The sequence below is a fragment of the Lontra canadensis genome, unplaced genomic scaffold (genome assembly GCF_010015895.1).
Source record: "Lontra canadensis isolate GAN:19392208 unplaced genomic scaffold, GSC_riverotter_1.0 scaffold44, whole genome shotgun sequence".
NCBI lineage: Eukaryota > Metazoa > Chordata > Mammalia > Carnivora > Mustelidae > Lontra > Lontra canadensis.
The window spans coordinates 738,332-765,475 of record NW_022631038.1 but is presented as its reverse complement, the minus strand read 5'-3'; the positions used below and the strand labels follow the sequence as shown (position 1 = coordinate 765,475).

The following is a 27,144-nucleotide window of genomic DNA, read 5'->3' as shown; positions in this document are numbered from 1 at the left end:
CGCAAAAATTTTAGATGTTTAAAATAGTGTTACATTTTGCCAAGATACCACTGAGGAAGCTCTTACGTGGTTTTCATAATAAAGGAGGTAAAGCAGATGGAAAGTTTCTTCAGCTACTTCCAGTTTGTCATTTAAAATTTTTAGCAAATCTGCTAAATTACATTTTTTCTTGCAAAACCAGAATGTAAATCATAACTGCGGACTGACTGAAAGTCAGATGTTAGACCGACCGGCCACTCTCCGCTGGTGTCTCTCTCTCTGTAATTCTTCGTTGGCCACACAAGGAGGTCATTCACTGCTCATGCTGACCAAGGGGGTGCACAGAGCAGGGGCAAAACGAGTCCCCGAGTTCACGACAGTGTCATCCCGCGACGGTTGAGACCCTGGTCTCAGGTGTGTTGCGGGTCTCCCCTGTGCTTGACACGGGCACGGTCGGGAGCCGTGCGTCTCATTACCAGGGAGCTTCACGAGCTCTGTGAACCGAGCTCCTGGCTTGCAGGCCAGTAAATATCTCCGTCATAGGTCTTGTCAAGCCAGCTAACGACTCTTGATTTAAAAGCACTCTTGAGTGGTTTATGTAACGATAGGTGCCGGATGTTTGGAGATTGGGGCAGAGACCTTAAATGGTCCATAAATTCCTGCATACTTACACAGTCATCTACGAAACATGGAGGGGAGACAGTGACGCGTGGCCGGACACCATTGCAGCCTTCGTGTGACGTGCAGCTGGCGGTGTCACGCAGGTCCCCGCGGGGCTGCTAGAAGGGGCTCACGCGTGGAGCCCTGCTAAGCGAGACGCACCGCTAGGGCGGCCCCGCGTCCTTTTCCCGCTCACCGTCCTCCCTCCCCGCCCCAGGGTGTGGGACTTGACCTGGCGGCTCCACAGGCTGCACTCAGTGTCGGACTCCAGGACTTTCTGGAATCCAGCAGTTCCGCGGAAACTGTTGACGAAGGCGGAGAACTCCCCACACTAACCACCCCTGCGTGCATTTGCTGCTGACGGGAGCAGGCGTTCAGATGCAGCGTTTGGAGGCTGGTCACCGAGCAGCTACAGGCTCCCCTGTATTGTGACCTCTTACGAGAAAGGATCTCAGGTTGCAAATTATGGTTTCATTGAAAATTAATGCCCTCATTTACTAGTAAAACTTGAACCATTTCCTTAACCAAACGTTTATAAGGGGAAGAAAACCAGGTGGAATGCCCCCCCCCCCATTATGTACAGTTGCTTTTTGAAAAAGGAACAAAAAGCAGCTCTCGTGGCGCAGTGCCAGGCAGGTCCCAGGGCCAGCGGCTGCTCCGGCCATGTCCCCCCCCCCCCCCCCCGTCGGCCCCGTGCATCCTGTGGACGCCAGTCCTCGCTGTGGCCCGTAGCCCCCCCACACCCAGCCTTTTCCTGTCACCTGTGGCCCAGCAGTTCCAAGCTGCTCACCAGAATAAGTCCTTCAACACCTCAGTTTCGGGATATCAGAAAGGGACTGCAGGATTATTCTCCAGGTCCTCACGAAGAGTTCAGAGGGTTTCCTGAGGGGAAGCGGTCGTGGTGCTCGGCAGTTGGAGGACGCGGCGGCGATCCTGGCTGGGGGGTGTGATTTCCTTAACACGCAGTCGGGGCGCAGATGTTGGTGCGGGTGTGGCTGCGCCCTCAGCGGTGCGGCACGGCTTCCCAGCCGGCACTGGTGTACGAGCGCGATCTGGGCAAATACGGGCATGTTTCAGGGTGTTTCTGAAATACACACAAGATATTTAAAACAGGACTGGACACACTGCGGAGGAAGTAAAACGCACACACGCCCAGGTCTCCCGGAAGAAGACTGTTCCGGCGGTCCGGCCTCGCCCCTGCAGGCTGGTGGCGAGAGGCGGTGGGAGAGGCTGGCGTGGCGCCCCAACCCCCTCTGCGGGAAGCACGGTTTCCCCTTTGGCTCTTCAGGGGCCTAATAAAAGCCTTTCTGTAAGAGTATCAGTACCATTTAGAGTTATTATTAGAAAAATCTGATTTTCGTGTTGCTAGGAAACAAAGAAATCCCAAGAGTGTCCGGTGTTACCGCGGGCCGAGCCCCTGGGCGTGAGGTGCCTCTTGTACCTGTGACCTGGGTTCTGTCCCTCCTCCCACATCCCTCTAGGCTTTGTCTTTTAAACACAATGACAACATTGCTAGACCCCAAACTCTTGGGGATTGTGTTTGTAGATAGTAAGGATCTGAGAGTACGTTGATGCAATTTGTAGGGTATCTGTTAAGTATATAATTACCAAAATCAGCTGCTCATTCAATGACATTGAAATCCAAAGGCGTGACCTGGAATTCCAGCCCCGTGAATGATGTTGGATGTTAAGGTTTCCGGTGTCCGTGGATAGCTTAGGTTATAGAAGTCATTATTTTAAATTGGTGAGTTAAATTTTAAATTTAAATTTTTTTTTTTAATTTTTTAAAATTTAAATTTAAAGTTTAAATTTTAAATTTAACATGGGTGGCTTCCTACACCGTTAGCACAAAACTGCGGTAAATATGTGCGGGGTCTTGAAGCCGTCACTGTAAGCTGTTGTTACCGTTTTATTGACTGAGTTTGTGTAACAGATGGAAATCCTCAGAAGCCGTGGTGCCGCGGTCCGGTGCGGATGAGCGCAGCGTTCTGGACGCGTTGCGGGTGCGCGATCTGCTCCCGGGACGGTGCAGTTCCTTCAGGAAATTCCCCTCCTGTAAGTCTAGCAATTCTGTCTTGAATTCTGCATGGCAAAAATAGATGCTTAGGGTAACCCTTTTTGGCAAAAAAAAAAAAAAATCTGTACACAACCTGCCTTCACTGTGCGGAGTTGGTTCAACGAGCGATGGAGGTTCTGCTCACAAAAAAGCAGGCTTTCAGGATTCAGGAGAAAAGCATCAAACACGAGCGCCCCCTGCCGGCTCGACGGCAACACGTCATCCCTTCGTTTTCGGGGTCTCTCCCAGCCGGGAGTCTTAGGGTAAAAGCAGCAGCAGGATAGTAACACGAACCGTGACGGCAGCGCCCGCCTGGTGTTTTCCGGGAAGCCCTGGCCTGTGCATGTTAGTCTTATGTCCCTGACTTTCAAATAAATGACTTGGACTGTTGTGAAGTAAGATGAAGAGTACGGTACGTTAGGAAATCGGGGTTTTCTTAATACTCAGTGCCGGACGGGGATGTCGCTTGTGCATGGAGTACGCACGACACATGCAGATCGTTCCAGGCTGTTTTGCTTGTTTGTACAGACTCACTTTTGTTTTAAATATGTCGTTGATGTGTCCCAAGTTGCATACAGGAGTATATGAAATACTTGTAATGTTAAAAATTAAATTTACCACTTATCTTTAAGCCACTCTATTGCTTTAAATTTGATGATTTCTGATATGCTGGTTATACTTTAGGGACGTTCTAAATAGGACAGTCGGAGCTGCCGGACAGGAGGCAGCGTGACCGCATCGCCCTGCAGGAGCGGATAGCAAGCCCCGTTTTACACAGACAAATCTGAGGTGCACGCATGTGTGTATACAGATGTTCTTAGACAGTCTGCAGTTTTCTGGCATTTTTGTCAGCTGTAAAAAGTACCCTGTTGAGAGGATGTGTGTTGTATCGGAGACACAAAAGCCAGCATTGCAGTTTCTCCCGCGATCAGCAGGGTCAGTCGTTGGACCAGACAGCTTCCTTGGGCGCTCAGGCCCCTTCAGGCTTGGCAGGTGCGTGTCCGCAGATTTCAGGACCATTTCACCCTGACCCACACGTTGACTGTCGGCCAGCCGGCATGCGCTCTGACAGGCTACCTGCACCATTCCCGATTTGCGCCAGCCCGGCGTACTGAGGGTGCGCCTTGAATCCTGTCCACGCTCGACGTTCCTCCCATCGATGGGCAAGTGGCTTCCCTTCTTGCTGAATAGCTCGTCCTCCCACTAGCACTTTTTTGTTCATGTAAAAAATAATAACCGCGTTTTCTCTTTAATTGTTCAACATTCATGGAAAACTGTCTTACGTAATAACTGGGTAGGAAGCACGGGCAGAGGCCTTAGTTGCTGACTACAGAGGAGTCGGGCAGCATTGGTCGGCAGGCAGGAATGTAGGATATGAGATATCCTCCAACAACAAAGTTTCAAATGTGTATTGTGTAAATACACATTTCGATTTTTAAAAATTAAGGTGACATATGTAGCATTAAGAATCGTTGTACTGATACTTATTTAGGGAGCTTTTAAAAGCACAGATTACTGAGCCAATAGACTAAAATGGCTCGGAGAGACGCAGCTTATTTTGCAGATCACTGAGGCGATGAGCAGTAATAACTCAGACGCGTCCGTGGTGTGCGGCCGGCCTGTGTGCGTGTGCGGCCTGTGTGCATGTGCAGCCGGCCTGTGTGTGCAGCAGACACTCAAGGCTTAGTAGTTCACGTCCAAAGATGAGCAAAGAACCAGACTGGAGGGTAGGAGTGAAAGGCCGTATAGCACTTTGTAGAAACTAATACTTTTAATTTAAACTCCAAAACGGGAAAAGTTACTGCTGTAAGATTTAGGAGTTCAAGTTAGTATATGCGTTTCAGTTATTTGAAATACGTCAATAGAAATGAAGGTCTGAAGATGACTAATTTTTTTCTTATTTCTCGAAAGTCTACAGAAAGTGGGAAATATAGGGCTGATTTGTTTCAAAGATGTTTAAAAGGATTGTGCTTTTTATAATAAGAATTTCAGTTTGGTTAAAGTGTCACCCTGTCTCAGTTTTCTAGCAGGATCCGAATTCTGAATGATAAGGAGCCAGTGGGATGGTCCAAGAGGCGTTCGGCTGCTGAACGATGAACAACGGCAACATTATTTTTCCCCTAAGTGGTCTCATGTGTAACACTGTACTTGCGCCTGCGTCGGGCCGTCTTGGGTAAATCAGCTGTTAGGCTTTGAGATCGGAGGCTTTTCTGTGTTTCAGAATGTGAGCTGTGTACAGGGTTAATATCGGACAAAATAAAATACTAGTAAGCTTTTTGCAAGAGTTTGAATTGGCTTTTTAACATTTCCCGTCTGACCGTTCTGCTACTCTAAAATACCTCAGTGTAACAGGTAAGCTAAATGTGAGTTCTAAAAGGATGGGGAAAGCATTTTGATGTTCACTTTGTGCTAATCCGGGCTAATACCATATGGTCAGCACTTTGCGGGTGCCAGGGCCCGTTGTGCTTTTGTCTCCCTAAGTTTGTGTAGCACGAGACCTTTGTTCCAGTTTGGGGTGGACTTGGTGGCACGATAGGGGTTTAACTTGGAGATGGATGGGATGGCGCTGTGTCTCAGAGATAAGGCGGGCTCTCATTCGTCCATTTACAAAAACCTGACTGATCTTTTCTTGATTAAGCAGGAGAATACCGTATTTACCCTTTATTGTTGGTATAAACCATTATTTTACTGAGAACCATTAGCTATTTAAAACTTGGTACATAAATTAAAGAGGAGCTAAATGGATTTGTGATCGTTGCCATTAGTAGCATTTTAGATTATACAGGCAATTATTGTGTTCATTATCCTAGAACAGCCCCTTTGCAGAACCATTGTGGTGTCTTAGACATTATGCACAAATTTTCCCTTGGAGATTAAAATTTCCAGTAGCGTATTTAATTTTGTTATCACAGTTGTTTCAAATAAAACAAATATTATGACAAGTAGAAGAAAATTTGCTTTACTAATATAGGAAATTACAATAAATGTTGAAAATTGCTTGCTAGTGTACTTAATTTACCTTTTCTTATACAGTCATAATTATTTCGAGTGATTAATAATATATTTTATGGGTGGAAAGGTTTTATAATCATAGCAAAAGGTATTTGGCCCGCTCAGGTGTTTCAAGAAATTTTTTTAAAGAAGGAAGAGAATCACATCAAAAGTGAAGCAGCCAGGTTTCTTTATAAAACCTGTAAGTTTATGTTAACTAGTTTTTATATCAACTTCTATTTTTAAGAGTCCAGATTGCATTTTAAGCGAGTTGAATAAACTTTTTAAGCATGTTTTAGAGAAATGAGTATGAAAATATTAACTATTAACTAAAACTGGACTTTGTTAGAATTGACAAAAGAAAAAAAGAGAATTTAGACCGTGCTCTATACTGTAGCTCGGTTGCAGTGATTTTCCAGGAAGAAGAACCTTCCACCAGCACCACCTGAGAGACTGCAGAGCTGTATCCTACTCTGGGAACGTAAAAAGTTCAAAGTGATGAAGCTTCTCTTTGGGTCTGAGGGCTTGGGAGAGGACCTTGCCCGGCGGGCCTCAGGGCTGAGCTGCTCTCGAGTCGGGAGGGTGAGCCCAAGCGTCTCGGTCGGGCAGGAAGGTGGGAATCCTTGGCGTTGTCTGCGTAGCAGCGTGCCGTGGGCTGCTTTTCCTGTCGGTCCGTATGTGGCATTTTTCCAAAGGAAACTTTGTGTTCGTTTCTGACTGTTTTTGCCCCAGCTTTTACAGCCTTTCACCGCCGGGATGCAGGGAGATGTGAGGCAGTGGTTATGCGTTTTGCAAGACAGTGATTCTTTATTTTATTACAGAAAAAAGACCAACTCTGCAAGGCCAGATTAAATCATTCCTTTCACTTTTTAATGGGATTTGGATGAATAGAGTAAAATATGCACTTTGCATTCATTGATAGCATCTTTGGGTTGAGGTAATTGAGTCTTTTTTCCCTGACTGAATGAATAATGACTTCATCTGACCCTCCGCGAGGCCTGACACTCAGGCCTCCTTTGTCACAGCAGAAGGGTCTGGGCTTTGAAACATGCTCTACTTCCTCAGCTTAATTTTTCTTCATTCTAATCCAGAAACCTATTTTTCTCAATAATTCAAGCATAAACTATGTAGGAGTTGAAGTAGCGGAAATTGCGAGGTATTTGTCCTCGTTGGGCGGCTCTTCAAATGCAGTTGGTAAATCCGTGCAGGCCCTTGTGGGGCCTGGTTCTCAAGGGAAGAGCAGGTCTTACCAGGCAGGCCTGCTGGAAGTTTCCAGAAGCCCACAAGCGCCCCGTGCGACCTGCCTGCCCTCTGGGGAGGGTGCGAGCACTGTGGGTGGAGGGCCGCGAGGTGACCCCTGGCCCAGAGGTGACCGCTTGTGCAGGGCGGAGGGCACCTGCAGCCACGCGCAGACTTGAGCATGGGTCCCGGACACAGCCTCAGTTTGGACCGCACCACAGTCCGCGGCCCTGGCACTGTCTTCCCAGGGCGGGGGCGGGGCACGGGAGGGGGCGGGACCTGTGGGGTGGAGGGCGGAGCCTGTGGGCTGGGGACGGAGCCAAGGCCTCTGGCTGGATTCCCGAGGGTCCACCGGACGCAGACCCTGCAGGGTCCCGGTGGGTGGGCAGGCCGAGCCCAACACTCCGGGCAAGCGTCGGGTTACTTCTGTGGTTCCCGTGTTTCTAGGCTGTTCTTAAAGGCCGCAGAGTGGCGTCTGGCAGCAGCGGGACAGACAGAAGGCTGTGTGTCCTGTGATTCTGTCGCTGGTGTTACTCTTCCTGCGGGACTGGCTGTTTCTTGCCGCTGGAGGCCCAAGGGGCCGTTTCTCGTCACCTTGCACGGGCAGAAAGCTCAGCAGACCTTCCTGTTTATTTACTATTTAATATATTTAATTCTGTTTATTTAATGAGCGGACTTCGTCGCAGCCCGGACGTTCCGAGCACGTTGGGTGTTTTTCTGACGCGGACTGGAGTGTTCTCGTGCCGGCCTGTAGCAGGTGCTAATCACAACCCGACGCAGACTGAAGCCCGAGGCGTGGGGAGAGCGGACTTTGTTTTGGCCCAAATTGGGGATTTTCAGAAGTACGAAAAAATAAACCAAGTTGCTAATTCATTAGCTCGGTTATCCTCAAATGTTTGAGTTTGAGAATTAGAGTATCATTTATTTTATCAAAGTTAGGGCAGTCGCTTTCTTTTTAAATGACGGTCTTTCGCGGTTTGTGTGAGGTTGGGGAGGAGCTCCGACGGTGGCGCGCGGACGTAGCTGGGGGACTCGGTCACCTGTCAGGGTCCCCTGTGTGAGGAGGAGGCAGGGTGGGCAATCACCAGGGGAGACCGTGGGTTCCCCAGGGCCGGCAGGGAGCCCACCTGGTGAGCAGGTGGGGAGCCCCAGCTCAGGGGTGAGGAGAGCGAGAGCAGCCAGGGTAAGGCCAAGGCCACAGACGTGGGAAGTGCGGACTCAGATCGCAGTGTTTCTGACTTGAAGAACGAGAACAGGAGCACGCACGTGTGGGCTTCCTGTGTGCCTGGGGCTGTCCTCGTCTTCACCCCCTGAGTCTTGTTACGGGGCGTGTCTCTAACTGCATTTCACAGCTGGGAGCATGGGTGTGCGGTTGGCCCCGGTCGAACCGTCAGGCGGCAGAGCCAGCACTCACATGAGCTTACATTTTGATTCCTGAGGAAATGTCCTTGCTGTGTGACCCCGACTCTCCCGCTGAGTGGTTCTGAAGCCTTTTTTGAAAAGCCCAAGACCCCGCGTCCGCCCACTGCTCTAACACAGTGTGGTCCTCCAACCAGGCGACTCAGCGGGGGGACAGTGTGCAGACCGCCGGGGCTCGAGATCAAAGTTGTGCACCTGTGCCTTGAGGAATAGACGCTACTTACCGTTTCCCAGATCCCACACAGAATGCACCCCAAAATGAGTTCATTCCCATGGACATAGCTTCCCCTCACGTTCTGCTCAGCGAAGACGTGAGCCACAGAACGAATTTGGGGTTGTGGACCTTACTGGAGAATCTAAAGAGTAGGATGTCTGCGCACTCAAAAGGTATTCACTCAAGCTAGTACCTGGTCTGTTGCTTTTCTGCTTAGTTCAGAGAAGGTTTTTTTCAGAGACACTCCAGGCGGATGGGGATGACGGACGCTGTCCTGTTCCCGGGAGCCTCCGTCTGAACGTAAAACCGTTACATGGGATGCACCCGAGCGTCAGTTAGCACATGCGGAGGGACAGACGCGTCCCCTCTCCGCAGACTGAGCGGGTCTGGCGTCCTTCGCGCCGCCCCCTCCCCGTCCCAGTCTGCCCGTCTGTTGTCATGGCATTTTCATCTTTAGAAAGGATCTGGGTGCGTTTTGGCTGGATACCCGGTTGTCTCAGTACGTCCGTTCTGGAAGTGCCCTGTGGGTCGTGACTCCCTTTCAGAAATTCTGCTTAAATCTTTAAGAGGCTTTTTAGGAGAAGAGTGGAGTTAATACCATTTTGTGTTTTGTTGTAGGTATGGTCATACCAGAGGAAGTTTGAGGATGTCGTTCATTACTGTCATGTAACCCAGTTTGTAATGCTGCGGACATTCTGGTTATGCCCTAATCCTGTGTGTCCCTTTCAGGTTGGGTTGTTGGACCTTGAACTCAACCAGCTGACCAAAGCACTGTTTGGGGCTCTAGTCGCTCTCTCGGTCGTCATGGTAACCTTACAAGGATTTGCGGGTCCGTGGTACCGTAACCTGTTTCGGTTCCTTCTCCTCCTCTCCTACATCATCCCCATCAGGTACGTGTAAGAATTAAGGTAAAACAAAGAGCTGGTTTCACGGAGTATGACTTATGGGCATTTATTTTGTCAGAGAGCAGGAAGGCCGCACAGAGCCGCAGAGGGAGCAGCCGAGAGCGCTGGTGACGGCAACGAGGCGCGCTTCCGTAGAAGATACTGTGGGGGGCAAAGTCCATTTTGTTAGCGTAATCTGGAAATCTCGTGCTTTTTCCTTGTGTGAGTGTTTTGATAATATGTTCAAGAATTGGGAGGTGTTTCTGGATAAACCATGAACGGTTTTGTTTACCGCTGATAGACTTTGTTTCCAGTACCGTCGGGCCACTGGATCCACACGTGTCACTACGGCAGATGGCGGAAGCCGCCGGTGCGTCTGTCAAGTGAAATAACGTAGGAGCGAGGCGGTCTTTACGACAAACGATTTCTTAGTGATAACCCATCCTATGTGACATCAGGGTGTGAATACTTAATTAGCGTCTGTTGAGTTTAATTGCTAACATTCGCAGTACAGAGATGTGAGTCCGTTCTAAAATATTTCCACAAATACATTGTAGAAGATGCTTCATGTCTGTGACCGGACACTTTGGCGTGAGTGGGCAGTTAGAGCCCAGTAAACCCTGAGTGAAGCGGGAAGCAACATCTTCTGTGACACACAACAGAGGCAGACAGGCTAGAGCGCTCCTGCCAGGGCTGGAAACGTTCTGAAGAGAAAAGCGTCTTTACAGACCAGCTTTCTCCACAGGTCTGTCTGAAGGCGATGTCTCTCGCTTATGGACATCGCCGAAGCGGAGCTGTCGCGTGTCCCCGGGCACCGTGCCCATGACAGCACCTGGCGTGCAGCCCGTGGCCAGCCCGCCTCTCCAGCCCCGCGTTCCCCCTCCACCGCCACACCACACGCTGGGCTTGGCCCTTCTTGGCCGGGGAGGGCTGCCCCTGTGCTCAGGGAGGCCCTGGCCAGCCACTTGGTGTCCCATCAGCCTGTTTTAGTTCTGCTGCCGTCCCCGCGGGTCACTGCTCTTTGCTCTTGCTTGTCTGCAGTTCTGTGCTCACCCGCTCCGTGAGGACAGAGGCCTCGTCGGGCTCAGGGCTGAGAACAGAGCATGGCGTGCCCCAGGGCTCATCTCACCCTTTCTGAAGGGACCCGCTCCGGAGGTCCTGCCCTGCTCTGAACAGCTGCGAGTGTGCACGCAATCTGTCGAGCTGTCCTGCGGTGTCATTGTCGTCCCATGGACACATAGCGAGTGCCAGCAGGGTGCTCTGGTGACACATCTTTGTCCCCAGAAACTCACTGGGTAAGTGGAAATGGGCAGACTAGAGCTATTGATGAGTCATCCCAGAACTGACCCTTTCGGCTGAGACTGTCCTGGTCGATATCAGCCCGAAGGCCTGGTCACAGTCCCCCTCCCCCCCCACACACACACCCCGACCTGCGCCGAGCATGTCGCCTGGCGTCCTGCGGGGACGTAGATGCAGTTGTAGGCCAGATGCGTGCGTGGAACCTGGCACAGAGTGCCTCTGCTCGGGTTCCTGCCACCCTGGCAGGGCCAGCCTGGTGCACGACACGCACCACGTTCTCAGTGCAAGGATGTGGAAAGTATGGTCCCAAAGGAAAGTCAGTTTGCAAATGTGATAAGTCTGCGTCGCTCTTGTTTTCCCTCTTGTACAGTAAATACAACACAGAGTTCACTGCCAGACGTGGCACACCCGTGGGCATGTCTCCCAGATGTAGCATGGAAGCCTTCCTTCCCTTACTCTCAACACCCACGCAGCCAACCATTTCTGCAGATTTTATCTGCTGATTTGGCTTGGCTTTGTTGCTCCCTAGATCCAGGACCTTGATGTCATTCCTGCGTTGAATGGGTGTCACAGCTCTCCCCCGGAGCCTCCGGACTCGAATCCGGGGCCTACAAGGATTCCTTCTGCAGTTCCCCACAGGAGAGTAGGCCACATGCCTAGCACCCCACACACAGCCCACTAGGCACCAGCAGCACTTAGTGCTGGAAGGTGTGAGCTCAGGGGGCCCCCGTGTGGTGTCAACCAACCCCCCTGCCCAGTGGGAGCGCCCCTGCCTGGTGTGAAACAACCCTCCCGCCCAGTGTGAACCAGCCCCCTGCCCAGTGTGAACCAACCCTCCCGCCCGGTGTGAACCAACTCCCCTTCCCAGCGTGACCACCACTGCCTAACAGGAACCGCACTGTGCCATGTGGACCCCGCTGCCCATGGGAGCCCCCCCTTGCCCGGCTGTGTCCATAGTGACTGGCACTACACGTGTTAACTTGCTGGGACACTCCTCTGCCCTTCTGCAAGGGCCAACAAAAGTCTGCCGCTCCCGTATCCATAGAGCAAACACCTATATCCTTAGTCATTTGTTTTGGTTTGGTTTAGTTTGGGGATTTTGCTTTCATTAATCTTGTTTCTCTTCATTTCTTTGCTTTTGCCCGTTCTAACATGTTTTTATGATGTGCCTTTTGAGACTGTCATACAATGCAAAAGGCCTAGTGGGGGCGCTGTTCCTTTTCTCCAGGGCACTTCTGTATTTAACTGGTGGAAACCATTGAAAACCACTGAAATTTTATTGTATTTTTCAATGAAATATTTTATTCCTATGGACTCTCCAGTTTCTTCAGCATGACAGTACAAAAAGACTTGACACTTTTCCGTTTATCAAATTAACAAGAAAAATGAATCACGGTTATGAGATATAATACATTATAAGGATTTTTAAAGATTTTTTTTTTTTTTATAATTTGACAGAGAGAGAGATCACAGTAGGCAGAGAGGCAGGCAGAGAGAGAGGGGGAAGCAGGCTCCCCACTGAGCAGAGAGCCCGATGCGGGGCTCGATCCCAGGACCCTGAGACCATGACCCGAAATGAAGGCAGAGGCTTAACCCACTGAGCCACCCAGGCGCCCCCATTATAACCAATTTTAAGCCGATACCGATTTTCTTTTTTTTTAATTTCAGTTGTATATATATATATTTGTAGTAAAAAATTAGATAATACCTAATAACAAGGGAAAGAAATATATATTTTCTGCAATTTTACTGTTGGTAAAGACTATAAGGCTTTTCAGAAATGTGTACGTATACAGACTTGTAAATATTAATGTGCATATTTATGTATATGTAAATATACCGATATTTACACGTAGACCTTTTTTTATTTAGCCTGTATAGACGTCGAAAGTTTGTTTACAAGGCGCGCCTGGGGTGGCTCAGGGGTTAAGCCTCTGCCTTTGGCTCAGGTCATGATCCCCAGGGTCCTGGGATCAAGCCCCGCATCGGGCTCTCTGCTCAGCAGGGAGCCTGCTTCCTCCTCTCTCTCTGCCTGCCTCTGCCTGCTTGGGATCTCTGTCTGTCAAATAAATAAATAAAATCTTAAAAAAAAAAAAAAAAGGTTTGTTTACAAAATGAGGAACGTACTGTTTCTGCACTTCTGTCTTCTTGTGGTTTTCCAGTCAGCGGGTTTGTATTTACGTGTTCGGTCAAGTGTGGAGACTTACTAGACAGAGGTATACCTGCGCCTCTGTCTAGCTCCAGAATGTGTCCTGCCTGCTTCAGCATGAGACCTTGCGTCATTTTCACAGTTTGAGGACACAAGCAGACCAATTCAGCAGAAGAAATGAAAACTGTAGAATTCGTGTTTACATGCAGTTCAACCAAGTTTGTTTTCCTTTTGCAAAGTTTCCTTAAAATGTGAATAATAATACATTCTAATATTTGGTAAATATGCTTTTCAGTTTAATAAAGGATAGATTTTAAAAATTTCCTTTTTTGCAAAGTACACAATTTTGGAAGGTTAAGTGCTTTTTCTTCCAGTGACCTAACACGTGTTTTTTTTTTTTTTAAGATTTTATTTATTTATTTGACAGACAGAGATCACAAGCAGGCAGAGAGGCAGGCAGAGAGAGAGAGAGAGAAGCAGGCTCCCCACTGAGCAGAGAACCCGATGCGGGGCTCGATCCCAGGACCCTGCGATCATGACCTGAGATGAAGGCAGCGGCTTAACCCACTGAGCCACCCAGGTGCCCCATAACACATGTTTTTAATGGAAATACAGTTGACGCACAGTGTTACACTAGTTTCCGGTGTCCAGTGTAGCGACTGGACAGCTGCGCACCTTACCAAACGCTCCCTGCTGTAAGTCGGTGACCGTATGGTCACTATTACTGTTACCGACTCGGCTCCCGGTGCTCTGCGTTTCATCCCGTGACTCCCTTATTTTTTAACTGGAGGCTTGCACTGGTTAATCCCCTTCCTGCCTCACCCGGCCGCGCCCCTCTCCTGTGGTAACCACCATTTGTTCTCTGTCGGGGAGTCGGTTTCTGGTTGGTTGCTTGGTTCCATTGGTTGATAAAAACGCTTTTCAAATTTAACAAACTGAGGCTGTTTCATGGAAATTTTTCTTGCCAAATAATTTGAGTCACCTGCTAGTTTACTTTGTCTTTTAAGGAAAATATGACAGAGTTTAAGTCACGTAATGGAAATGGATACATGTTCCCTGCATTGTTTGTGTCACTCATGACAAAACCCGCAGTACCACAGTTCTTCGGGGCACAGTTAGACCCCGTCAGGGTGCTGCGCGTTGGCCCAGCAGCTCTTCTCCCCACATGCTTTCAAGTGCGGGGTCACGTTCTAGCTGATGCCTCAGAAAACCGCCCTGTCAGTGCTGGGTCAGGGGGCCTTCTACCCTCACAGGGCCGTGCGTGGGCGATGGCGGTAGAAATGTGCTGGCGGTGAGGACTCTGTCCCTTCTGAGAAACGTGTGGGCCCATCTTGTCTAAAGTCGTGCAGTTGGTGGGGGCCCCATTCTGCCAGTTAGCTGCCGGAAGGACTGAGTACCCAGGGCTCGCAGCACTGCGCAGCAAGAACGGAGTACTGAGAATGTCAGGTAACGTGGGTATAGAATTTGCTTCAGAACCTAGAAGTCGACTCTCTTAACGTTCCAGTAGGGATTCCTTCTCCATTTAGCGTGCTTGGGAAGGCCTGGGGAAAAGACCGTTTCCGACCTAGGAAACCAGTCAGTGGCGGCAGAAATTTGCAGCCTATCCTGATTGCAAAAGATACGCGTATTCGAAAATGCACAGTTTGGAAAGCACAGGAAGGAGGGCCAAGGGTGTGGCTAGACAGCTTTTTGCTGAAGAGGTTATGATTGTGACTCATGGACTCAGCTATCTCAACCAGAGCCTGGAGCGGAAATCTGTGTGGGAGCCTTTTGTCAGGGGGCGTGGGTCCCCATGACATGCACAGGAGACGCACAGAGGTTTTGAGAGTCTGTTTCAGCAGAAGCACTGCCAGCTCGGGCTGGAAGCAGCAGAGACAGCATACAGTGAGAGAAGCCCATCGGACTCCCCAGATCCAGCAGGCAGGAAGTGGGCTCACAGAGCTGCCCAGCTGCGGGCTGGCACTGCCTGCCAGGGAAAAGGAAGATTCCAGAGGCCGCAGGTGTGCAGCCCCAGAGCACGGAGCAGCCAGTCACAGAAGACTGTCCGCAGCTCTCCTAACCTGGGGTACTCTGCCCTCCTGGGCAGTTTGTACGTGTTCATAGGATACGGGTGTTCTTCTCAAGCCCGCATGGTACGGATAGTCTTTCTCAACCTGTAGCTTGAATTTTTACAGTTGGTGCAGTTATAAGAAAGTATTAATCTTGCATAGTCAGATTTTAAGTCTTTTTTGCTCTTGGTTGTCACTGTCCGTATGTTGTTTAGGAAGCCGTCCTGAGCCACTCTCCGGACAATGGAGCTGTCCTCCTGCATTAGCTTCTAAAAGCATAGCAGGGTTGTCCTTGACCGCTGCAAGTGATGGTTTTTTTTAATAGTGTGAAACAGGATCTTCAGGTATCACTGTTTTCCACACCAGTTGTCTCAGCATCCCTTGTCGGAAGGACTGTTCCCTAGTGACTAGAGCTCCTCTGTCATACACTAGGACTCAGACACGCACAGGCTTCTTTGGGTCTCCTGTGCTGTTCCCTTTGGGGGTTGTCTACTCCTGAGCAAAGAACAAACTACTGGAACTCTCGCCGCTTTGTCTTGAGTTAGTGGTTTCTAGAAAGGGGCCTTTCCTCCTTGTGTTCTTCAGGAGTACCCTTGTTCTCGCTGGCCATTTGCATTTCATACTAAATTTTCCAGGCCATGAATCTAGCATGTCTCAACTTTTTTTTTTTTTTTAAGATTTATTTATTTTAGGGGCGCCTGGGTGGCTCAGTGGGTTAAAGCCTCTGCCTTCGGCTCAGGTCATGATCTCAGGGTCCTGGGATCAAGTCCCGCATCGTGCTCTCTGCTCAGCAGGGAGCCTGCTGCCCTCTCTCTCTCTCTCTGCCTCTCTGCCTACTTGTGATCTCTGTCAAATAAATAAATAAAATCTTTAAAAAAATATTTATTTATTTTAGAGGGAGAGGGGGAGGGAGCAAGAGGGGGTAGTGCAGAGGCAGAGAATACTTAAGCAGACTCCGAGCATGGAGCAAGGTCATGACCTGAGCCAAAATCATGAGTCAGCTGCTCAACCAACTGAACCACCCTGGCACCCCAACATATCTCTCTTAATTTTTTAGGTCTTCTGCAGTATCTTGAAGTTTAAAAAAATTTCTCCATAGAAACCTTGCCCGACTTTTACTAGAATTTTCAGCCTTTTTTTCCCATTCTGAATATATGTCATTGAGGCTATAAATTCGCACGGAAATACTGCTTTGGCTACATTCCAGACGTTTCTGTGGTGGTGTTTTTGTTACTGTCAGGTACAGAATATCCCTTAGGTTCCACTGTGATTTCTTCTTTGACCGGTAGTTATTACAAGTGTATTTGCATTTTCTAATTATTATCTGTGTTCATACTTAGTTTTTTATGTCGTTTCAAAGAATATACCTTCATCTCAGATGAATTTAGCTGAGATGCGTTGTAGGGCTGGATGTCTAGTTGACTTAAACCTGGGAGCTGGATTGCTGGAATATGGGCATATCTGGAGGCCGAGATTGTTAATCTTGTGCTTTAGTTTCTCTGCACCCCTGCTAGCTTTTCTCCCTTCTCTCACTTGCTAAGCATCGTGTGGAAATCTCTCATTGGTGTTGGGAATCTGTTCTTCCTGGAGTTCTGTTGCTGGAATTATTTATTTTGTGGCTTTGGTATCAGATGTATACAGATTTAAACTGTTATATATTTTTGCTGAGTTAAGCATTTTCTCATTATCAAGTGACTTGATCTCTGCTAAAGCTTTTTTTCTTAAAGAGTTATTCAAGAGAGAGAATGGGGGAGGGGCAGAGGGAGAGAATCCTCAAGCAGATTCCACCTGAGCATGGAGCCTGATTTGGGACTTGACCCCATAACCCTCTGACAAGACCAGAGCTGAAAGAGTCGGACCCTTAACCCCCTGAGCCACCCAGGCACCCCTCTGGGAAAGCTTTTTGCGTTAAATTCTGCTTTGTGTTATGCTCATGTAGCCGTGCCTGCTGGGTGTGATGTGCTTGGCTTGGCTTGCTCCATTTTGCACTTTCCCTTCTGTGTGTGTGTGTGTGTGTTACGTTTAATTTTTACCTACTCTGACAAACGCTGCCTACACAGTTATGTGATTCTGTTGTATTTCTGGTTTATTTTTTCTATATTTTCTATATTTTTCTATATTTTCTATAAAATATTCTATATTTTTCTATATTTTCTATATTTTCTATTCTATATTTTCATCCTGTCTCACCATTTTACTTAGAATTTTTTATAATTCCACTTTCTCTCCACTAGTTTGGAAGGTTTTAAGCTGTATTTGTTCTTATAGTTAGCCTGTGACCTGAGAGCATTATTCTCTCTCAGACCCACAGGTGGTCACTTCCTGTACACATTGTCTTGGAGTAATGTTTACCTCCTTGCACCCTCCGACCTTGTACCATTTTTGTCATGTACTTTAATCTGAGTCGTTCTTAAGTCCCAAAGATACTGTTGTTTTGCACATTCCCTGTACATTTCAGTGTATCGTATTTCCTCATTTCTTCCTACACCTCAGGCCTTTCATGTAGAGTGACTTTCCTTCTGTCAGAAATGTATTGTTTTGTTTACTCTGGCTTTGTTGGGAACACCCTAGATTTCTGTTTGGCTTCCCTTCGTGAAACCGTTCCACCCATATGCCCCATGTTGCCTTCCGGCCGCAGCCTCCACTGGCAGGCATCCATGGGCCTCTGCTCCTCGGTGCCCTCCACCCTACAGTGGCTTTCCGACCTACTCCTTGTTGTTGCTCTGTGCTCAGACACGCTGTGTGGGGATGGAAGCTGCTTTTCGTATAATGCTTAGGATTTGGTGCATTGCTCAAGTCTGTGAATCACTCCTTTCCTATCCCAGGAAACAGGGTTGTTGTCTCCTTATATACTGCTCTGTCCCCTCTCTTTTGAGGACGTGAATGTGAGATTTGTTCAGTGTCCTAACCCCACTCTTTGTTTCTCCTTTTCTTCCCTATTTTCCACCTTCTGTCCTCATTCCCCATTCTGTATCTTCTCCGACGACCCAACTTCCAAGTTGCTGATCTCTTCTTTGGCTGTGTCTAGGCCGCTGTCAAACCAGTGGAGTTCTTAATTTCTGTTACTGATACTTTTTGGTCCAGGAAATTCTGTTTGGTATCTTTATCACATTGATTTATTCACTTTTATGTTTGCCTGTTTCTTGCAAATATCTTCCTAGTTTTCTGTATGTTTCCTTGTTTTACAGTCTGTGTCAGTCTCGTGGGGGATCTGCTGCTTTTGTCAGTCCTTTTCTCTTGTTTTTCGCTCTGGCTGTCACTCGAGTACACTGTTTCCTGGGTGTTGTGCTGTTTGTTGTTGTGTTTTGTTTTTGGTTTATTGGTGGGAATTTTCTTCGGTAATTATATTTAAAAGGCTAATTATAGGAGTAATGTGAGGTCAAAGACCAGAGCTTTGTTTCTCTGGAAACTGTCCACGTGCCTCTGCAGTGTGCTTGGAGGTCCCACCTGCCTCAGAACATTTTCCTGCAAACCAGAGAGTCCCAGTCACTGAGTCGCGCGAGCCTGCCAGCTGCACGCACGGGTATTTCGCTTTCCAGCTTTCCCCTCAGGGTGACAGCGTAGCCCTCACAGCCCTGCCTCCCGTGGAAAGAAGGGCCTCGTGCTGGGCCTGCACCTGTTGATGGTCCGGTCTTTGTTTTCGCCCTTACACGCAGCCTGTTGAAAGGAAAGTCGGCCTGCTGACTGGCACTTCCTTCACCTTCGTGGAACCCGGGGAGGGTTCAGCCGGGAAACTCCTCACTATCCAGTCAGTTCTTTCTTTTAAGAAATAGGAAAAATATTTTATACAGTATTTCTTGTTTTCAGTGGGAGCAGTAGTTCAGATAGGATAACCTGCCGTTACCCAAGATCACAGAACTTTCTTGCAGTTTTGCATAAAGACAGACAAATTGGAATGAAAGTGTCCGAGTAGCTTTGTTAACAAAACTCTCCAAGGGTAGGTAAAATTTTCAGGTCCCAAATGTGATAAACTTTATTCTTGAGAATGCGGCAGACTTTCTTTTAACAACAGGGTACAACTATAACAATGGCAAACTGAGGGGACGGTAGGTGACGTTAACGTAACGTGACGTAGATAAACTGGTCTGTCTGTACGGTGACTACTGTCCCGTAATAGAAAGGAATGAAGTTTTGATACACAGAACAACTCGGCATTTATAAGACATTCTTGAAGTTAGAAAATCATCATGGTCAATTCAGCGGTGGCCAGGGTTCGGGGTGTGGGCCGCTGCTGCCGTTGGGGGTTAACCCGAGGAGTGCGCAAGCCTCTTGGAACCGTCTGATTGTGATGGTGACAGGGCGTGACACGAACCTGTCCTTGGAACACAGAAAGCAGAAGAGTATGTGTAAAACGTGGCTGAGGCCGAGTGAACCCTGCGTGTGACATAATTGTGCCGTAACATCAGCTCTGCCGGGAGAGAGTGCTTCAGGCCAAAGGTGTCGCGACTGGGGCAGCACCCAGGAACCCCCCTGGTTTTGCTACTTCTGTGTGTCTAAAACCGACTTCAGAGTCAGAAGCTACAAGAAAGCCAAACACTGTCCTCACCGTTTCCCGTGAGAGCTGGTGTGTACCGGAGGTGGCGGCTTCAGGCTCTAGAGCCTGGCGTTCTTGCCTTGAGGATGCCTCATGCTTGCTGTGGCCTTGGGCGATCTCTTCTGTTCCCTCGGGGGGGTAGAGTTGTACGTTGGGCCCCAGCGGCTGGAGTCCCTCTTCAGGCCCTTGTGCTTCTGGTCCTTGTTTCATTCGTCTTGTTTCCGTTCGTGTCATCTTTCCGCATAGTAAAGAGCAGCTTGTCCGTGTTTGCAAATATATTGACGTCGTTTGCCTTTCGCTTAGACTGCAGTACTTGTTCGTGAAAGACGTACAGATGCAGTTCTTAACCGATGCGTAAGTGAAAGGGGGGATGTGTTTATGTGTAAAACAGGTGTAAAGCAGATGAGCCCGGCAACCCGTTGGGTGTGGCTCCAGCAGGACGCCCAGGGCCCCCCGTGGTTGTCCCCCTCCGCCCACTCTGCTTAGGGAATGTGTCTTCTTGGCCGCCTCTTCCTCACCTGCTCACACAGACGGTATTGGAGGCCTCGGGCTCATGCTCTGTAATCACACAGTCTATTTGAGCCAGTTCAGAACTCCTGAGAGTGCCCTGACGCTCCCAGAACCCAGCACTGCCTCACGGTGCGTAGCCTGGATCCGGGAGGCCCAGTGCCCTGGCCCGACCTCGGAGTGGGGGTGGGTCTGCAGGGGCTCCTTTGTGAGGGCACTGGGGGGTGCCTCCTTCCAGCCCTCCTCTCCTCTGCCCTACTTTCACTGTGGTCACTGTCACTGTCACCTTTGGGTGGAGAGCTGAGCTGAGCTTTGCTAGCCTTGAAAACATCCGATTTTCTGCCTTCAGCGTTTTCATCTGGTCTGTTTTTGCCCAGTTAACTTTCTTATTAATATTTTGACACAACTACTATGTGCTTGATTTGGCCTCTTACGTATCTTTACGTTTCATTTTAAGGTGTATCAAACTGCATACGATTAGTACTTATTTGTAAACTAAAGGAGGGGCTGGTCCTTTACTAGGAATATGTATCCCTTTCATGCATTCACAGAAAATATGCGGCCTCACTGCCGCGTGAATGCTTTTACACTGTTGCTGCACAGAGTGTCTTGCCTGTCAGTGCACACGCACGCACGGCCCTCTCGCTCCCGCGTGTGCCGTGTTTCACGCGTTCACCCCCCGCCCAAAGGGAAACGGCGAAACAAGTCTGATGGGGGAGGTCCTGAGTTCCCTTGTTGCCACACCCCGATACCCTGTGGTTCATACTTGATTGGGAGGGATGCTGAGGGGTTGGGCTGACATCACCCTGAATGGAAGGCGAGAAGGTGGGTCTCCCTGAGTGTGGCTCAGAGCAAGGGCGTGTTCTCAGAGCCCTCCGGGGAGCCCCGGGTCCTGGCGCGCCCCGTGGCATCCCGCTGGCCCCTGCACAGCGGCTGAGGCTCCGTGTTGCGCCAGGACTTTTCTGCTTCGGTTGGTCAGAACTTCAGTTCTGCTTTATTTCGGATCTCCAGTCTCCCACGCCCGTTCAGAGACTTAATAATGTGGCCTAGAATTTTGCATATACCGGTTTCAACTACGCTCCTACCGTAGCAGATTTTCTGTTTCTTAGGACCCAGGGCTGTCCGTTCTCTGTGTCTTTGTGTGCACTGGAGGTCACAGTTCCCACAGACTCTCGGTGTGTTTGGTGTGTATGTCCCTTCCTTCTGCTGACAGACCGTCTGTACCGGCTGAGCTCCGGGGCCTCGCTGATGACCTGCCTTCCCTGAGTGGTGCACACCTGTCCACTCCGTTTCCGCTCAGCGCCCGTCTCTTGTGTAAAACCTTCGCTGACTGTTGAGACCAGGGACATCTGCTCCAGTGACATGATTCAGGAACCTGCCCTTAGCACTAGTGCCAGTCCCCACGGTGTCCTTGCCAGTCGTTGGCACTGTACAGGTGCCGTGACTGAGGCTCAGAGAGATCCACTGTGCCATTTGTCCAAGATCATAGAACTAGTAACTTTGGAGTTTAAGAATCAGCGTAACTCATACCTACCCTTACCCTGTGAAATGCGGTTGGCCATGCTGCTTCCCGATGGAGCCTAGGAAGAGGGATTGGAGAACTGGGGAGGCTGAGTGGGCAGGAGCTGGTTACTGAGATACAGGAAACAGGAGGGAAGGCTAACTCGGAGTGTCTCTGCGGTCCCGGCTCAGGTGCGGGGCGGTTCCGCCGTCCACAGCTGCGATGCGGCGTCTCCTCCTCCCCAAGGAACCGTATGCTTGTCTGTTGGATTTGGTTTGGCACCGGAAGGGGCGGGGTGGGAATGTTACCCACCATCGTACACTCCTCAGAGGGGTTTGTGCTGAGTGTGAGGGAAGAACGTCTGTAGGCCACGGTGTGAAGCCCGGACGGAGGTCCGAGCTCCTCGCAGAGAGACGGTCGCCCTCTGCGTGCACAGTGCTGGGAGTTCAGCCAGCAGGACCTGGGAGCCATCCCTTGCCATCCACGGAGTGTCAGAAAGAGGTGGACGGGCGCCTGCATGGCTTACTCAGTGGGTGTCCCACTCGGTCTCAGCTCAGGTCGTGATCACGGGGCCGTAGGTTCAGGCCCCATGTCGGGCTCTGCACCCCAAAAGAGAGGTTCAGGATGTCACAGAAGGAAAACTCTGGGGGAAATTCAGATAAAACGGCATCTGTGCCATTTCCCATAGATGATGGTTTACAGGAAAAACTTTTTATTACTTTTGTAGAACTTCTCATTAAAATGACTTCTGCTCATATTAAGACCCAAACACAAGCATCGGGCAGGCAGAGTGCGCGCAGGCCCTTTCGGGTGGCCGTGTCCCCAAGGAGAGCCGCAGGCCTGGGCCTGGCCCGGCCGGGGCCCGAGCGCGACCCCCGCAGCCCCCACAGGACAGTCGACGCGCAGTAGGCGGCACGCGGCCCGATGGGTGTCCTGCCCCACCACAGCCTCGCGTTCCTCTGGTCCCCCCTCACCCATCTCCCTGCAGCGAGGGGAGGCCTGGCGGGACTGTTTGGTCAGGAGCGAGCCCGCGTGAGGCTCCTGCTGCCTGGCCAGCCTCGCGCTCGGCCGTGGCGCCCCTTCTCGACGCTCCTGACCATCTGCAGGGTCCGGGGACTCCGGTTCGGTTTCCTCGTGTGACAGTGTGGGTCGCGGTCGCCTTCTCGTCCACTCAACGGTCTGAAACAGCAGACGGCTCTTCCGCTTGATTCAGAGTGGACCTCGGTGACAAAACCGTCGCTGCTTGGTTAGCAATGAGGTGGGCTGAAAATGACCGGTATCCATTACCGTACAGACCACGTCTGTAATTCTCAAAGTGGCAGGCCTGATGCGGTTTTGTCCGTAAGGCATGTTACTGGGAAGGACTTTACTCATCGACCAGACGTCTAAATTTTAAAATTCTCTAAGAACATTACTCAAAAGTGGGGATAATTATGATTACTCTGTCAACTTACTGCTTGACGTTTGAGCTTCTAGAGAGTCTTAACATTGAAAAGTTGTACGAACGCTTGACCGAGATATAGGACGCGTGTAATCCTAGGCTTCTGCTTCCTGTGTGGCATTAGTCTTGGTCGAAGACACGTTTTCCTTGATCGTTTTCTCTATAAAAACAGAACTCGCCTGTGCTGTGTTTTTCCTTGAAGGTTATCCGCTTTCTCTTGTTCACCAGCCTTGAGGGTAGGTGCCGTCTGCCCAGCATACTCCACTGACACTTGTTGGTGACACAGTAGTTCGTGAAACAGGTTCTTGCTGCTGGGTGACAGAAGCAGCGGTTTCCGGAGCGGTGCCTGCGCTGTTGGAGAGAGCCCTCGGGAGAACCCGGCGGTGCTGCTTGGGCGTCCAGTCCGCCCCAGGCCCAGCGGCACCCCGCGAGCTCGGGAACACTTCTTGCGCGCCCCCGACCAGGGCGGTGCTTGTGCCTGGGGTAGCAGAGGCAGGCCGACGTTTTCCGAAATAATGTGACCAGAGTCCACAGGAGAAAGTCCTGTTCCTCTTCAGCGTTTGGCCTCCGAGCCTGCAGAGCCAGCCGCGCCGGCCCCACAGGGAGCGCCCGCCCGCCCTGGGCCCGCCCGGCCCGCCTGCCTCGCCCCCTGCCCATGGAGCCTCTCCCTTTCCTGCCCTGGTTCCGGGGGTCTGCCTGGCCACCGGCGCCTGAGTCACGGACGAGTCTAGGGAGATGCTGTTTTCCCTCCCGCAGACCCACACGCCTCCGGCTTCTCAGCCCGCGGCCGCTCTGGGCGCCTCACCGCAGCCCCACAGCGAGCGCGCACCGCGCCGCAGAGTAGCGCACACACACAAGCAGGGTGACCCGTGCTCGTGCCCGCCCCGGGTTTCACAGCCGGCCCACCCCACGGCGCCCGGTGGCCCAGCTGGCCCAGGACCAGGCCACCCGTGAGGCCAAGCGGCTGCAGTGTTCCACGCGGTGCTGTCCCGCAGCATCTGTCCTCCCTGATGGCGTGGCGGCCGGCCGGAGCAGGACAGTAGGAGCCAAGACGCGGCAAGGTGCTGGTTTACAAGGTCCGTGCGCTTGCCGGTTAGAACGCTTCTTTCTAGCAGCAGAGCTCTGAGGGTCTCTGAGGTGGGAGCTCACTGTGACTAGTTTACTTCCTCGGACTCACCTACAGACTCGACTCTCCCCGCTGACTCGGACTCATCCGCGTTTCCTCTCCAGGGTGCGTCTCCTAGTGGGCAGACCCGTACGATTGCCATTTTGGTCAAAACGGTCGACTGTCAGCAGCTTCCCCCCGTTGTGCAGGTGCCTCACATAGTACATCTGCTGTCCTCTCGACAAAATCGAATTAGCCACAGATTTTTTTCTAGAATCGGAAGCATGTCTGCATGGCCTCAGGTCTGACTGTAAGCGAGAGGCAAGCTGGAGCTCTTATGTACGAAGGTGGGACCAGAGCAGGCAGCCAGTGCCGCGGGGGCCGCAGAGGAGCCCCTTGTACAGTGTCGTGTTGCTCCGATGGTGAAACCTGGGCTCTGCACTGTGCTCTGCCCCTGCCGACTCTGACCCCACCTCCTGCTGCTCTGCCCCAGTGCACCCCTGCTCGGGCCACGCCACCATCTGAGGCCTCAGGGAGGTCCCTGCCCTGGCTCAGAAGCCTGGCGTTCTGAGGGGCCCAATCCTCCTCCCAGCGTGTCATCGTCGCAGGGACGTGTCCTGTTCTCATGAAATGAGCAGAGGAAGGTCTTGATGCATTCCAAGTACCTGTTCGAGTGGGACGCCACCTGATGCCCTCACGCTCGCACCATCTGCCCTGTGTGAGTGGGGCCACTTCCGCACACCCCCTTTCTCCTCTGGAGTTTGCCTCCACATGCTCCGCTGGGGGACCGGGAGGGGCCCACGTACCATCGCTTACAAACATGGTGTGGGGCCTAGAAGGTTTGTTGGCTTAAGTGTCAACAAATCCATTTATTTTAAAGTCTGAAATCTAGTGTTTCCTACTTAGTTCACATGAGGCTAAAGATAACAACGTGTGTAGGGAAAGCATGAGCTTGGACGTGTCGCGTGGGTTTGGCCCCCACTAACACTCTGATGGGTTTTCCTCGACAGTTTGCGTGTGAACTTGGACATGGGCAAAGCTGCGTACGGCTGGATGATCATGAAGGACGAGAGCATCCCCGGCACGGTCGTGCGGACCAGCACCATCCCCGAGGAGCTGGGGCGCCTGGTGTACTTGCTCACGGACAAAACAGGTACCGCGGCTGCCTCACGCTGCCTTTGTGTGCACTCGCCAGCGTCCAGTGCAGGCCACCCCGGGACGTGCGCGTGCGTGCGTGTGCGCGTGTGTGTGCACGTGGAGTGGCGCAGTGACGTCATTCTGATTCGGGTTCTCCTGACTCTGCTGACACTGGCACACAGCCCGCCTCCACCGTCCGATAAGCACCGTATCGTCACGGTTCGCACGATGTCGGTTCTTAAGCTGTAAATGACGCGCGTGTGCATTTTAATTCTCTGCTGCCCCCTTGTCGGATTCACTGCGGCGCCTGAGAGCAGACGCCGCTTGCCTGCGTGTCACAGGACGAGGCCTCTGTGCCGGTGCAGGGGTGGAGCGAGACGTGTGCGCGTTTGGTGTTGCACAGTAACGCTCGCCTGGAGATCCTCACCGGCTCCCCACCCTCAGGTCCGTGCCCCAAATTTTGTTTGTCCTTATTTCATTTTTCACTTGTTTCATGAGTGAATCCTTGTCAGTCCGTAACATTCTGAATAAAACCAAACCAGTGAACGTCCTGGCAACAGGCCAGAGCCTCCCTGATTTCTGCGTCCGCGGCTTAAATGCCGACTCCTGGGCGCCGGGGTGGCTCAGTCCGTCGAGCGTCGACGCTGGATTTCAGCTCAGGTCATGATCGCAGGTGGAGAGGTCGAGCCCCGTGTCCGCTCAGCATGGGGTCTGGCTCTGCTCGTCCCTTCCTCACGTGTGCTCCCTCTCAGGTGAGCAGATGCGTCTTGAAGAGCACTTCGGGGCGACGTGGGGTGGGCGACACCTGAGAGAGTTTGTGTGGCGGGCGGAGATGGGTCTCCGTGCAGTTCAGCGTTGCTTGTAAAGTGCTAGGAAAGCGCCACCACAGTCGGGGCAGAAGTCCAACGACACTGTCCCTCCGCACGATCCACTCTGGCCGCTGCCGTTCGACGCAAGTCGCCACAAGCTCTGCGCCCGAGAGAAGGGGCCCGGATTGGCAGACGGAGGAGGAACCGAGGCGATCACCTGCTGAGAGTCCGAGCCGGCCAAGCGGCGGGTCCCGGGTCAGAACAACAGGGCAGCTCCCTGCATGTCGAGCAGCCGGAGAGGCCGAGGCCCCACTCACGGTGGCGCGAGCGCGTGTGAGACGTGGGCGTAGACGTGAGGATGATCGGACCTGACGGCAGCGTGAGAGGGCGTGGGCTACCAGGGGGACGGACCGCAGGCCCCGCGCGACGATGCGGGTTTGCCCAGAGCCTGCCGTCATGATCAAGTGATGTACTGCGGTTTACTCAGTACCCAGTTGCTGGCAGCGTTTTGTCTTGTTTTGTGTTTTAATTTAAAGTGAGTTTTTAAATTTTCATTGAAGTAATCTCGATTGCTGATGTGGGGTTTGAGCCCACAACCCCGAGATCAGGTGTCATGCGCTCCACCGACGGAGCCAGCCGGGCACCCAGCGGCATTTGGCTGTGGTCGGGGTTGGTCACTGTGGCACGTTGGGGACTGTCCGTGTCCCCACGAGGTGGTAAGTGGTGCTCGTGAGCCGGGAGAAGTCTGAAATTAGTGGGGGGCTGGGACTCAGGCAGGTAGACTGTGAAAACGCCTTCAGGTTTCTCCCTTCCCAGCCTCACTGAGCCGACAGGAAACGATTCAGAGAAAAACCGTCTGACAGCGCGGGCGACAGCAGAAGCGCCTCCACAGAGGCGGGTTATTTCTGGGGGCAGGTGGGACTGTTCTGTGGAGAAGCTGGAGCGAAGCAAACCCGAACTCCAAACAGTTCCTCAGGTGACCCCAGAGAAGAGAGTCCCGGAGAATCAGGCGCTCACAGCACGCGGGTCTGGGGAGGGCGACACTGGAGGCCGCAGGAGCCCAGCTGCACCGGCCCCGCGCTCAGCAGCCCCGACCGTGGGCGCCAGCAGCGGGCAACGAGCGGAGGCGCGCAGCACGAGCAAGCCCGCCGCACCCGGGAGCGCACGAGTGC

General features: G+C 51.4%; 1 protein-coding gene across 3 annotated transcripts in view; it reads left to right on the top strand.

The window, feature by feature from the left end:
* Window positions 1–27,144, top strand: part of ATP9B (ATPase phospholipid transporting 9B (putative)) — a 225,117-nt gene that overhangs the window by 138,980 nt on the left and 58,993 nt on the right. For all 3 annotated transcript variants that reach the window (XM_032872196.1, XM_032872197.1, XM_032872198.1), the window contains 2 exons: window positions 9,288–9,448; window positions 25,037–25,179. In XM_032872196.1, the coding sequence (XP_032728087.1) occupies window positions 9,288–9,448; window positions 25,037–25,179 (304 nt within the window). The remainder of the gene's footprint in view (window positions 1–9,287; window positions 9,449–25,036; window positions 25,180–27,144) is intronic.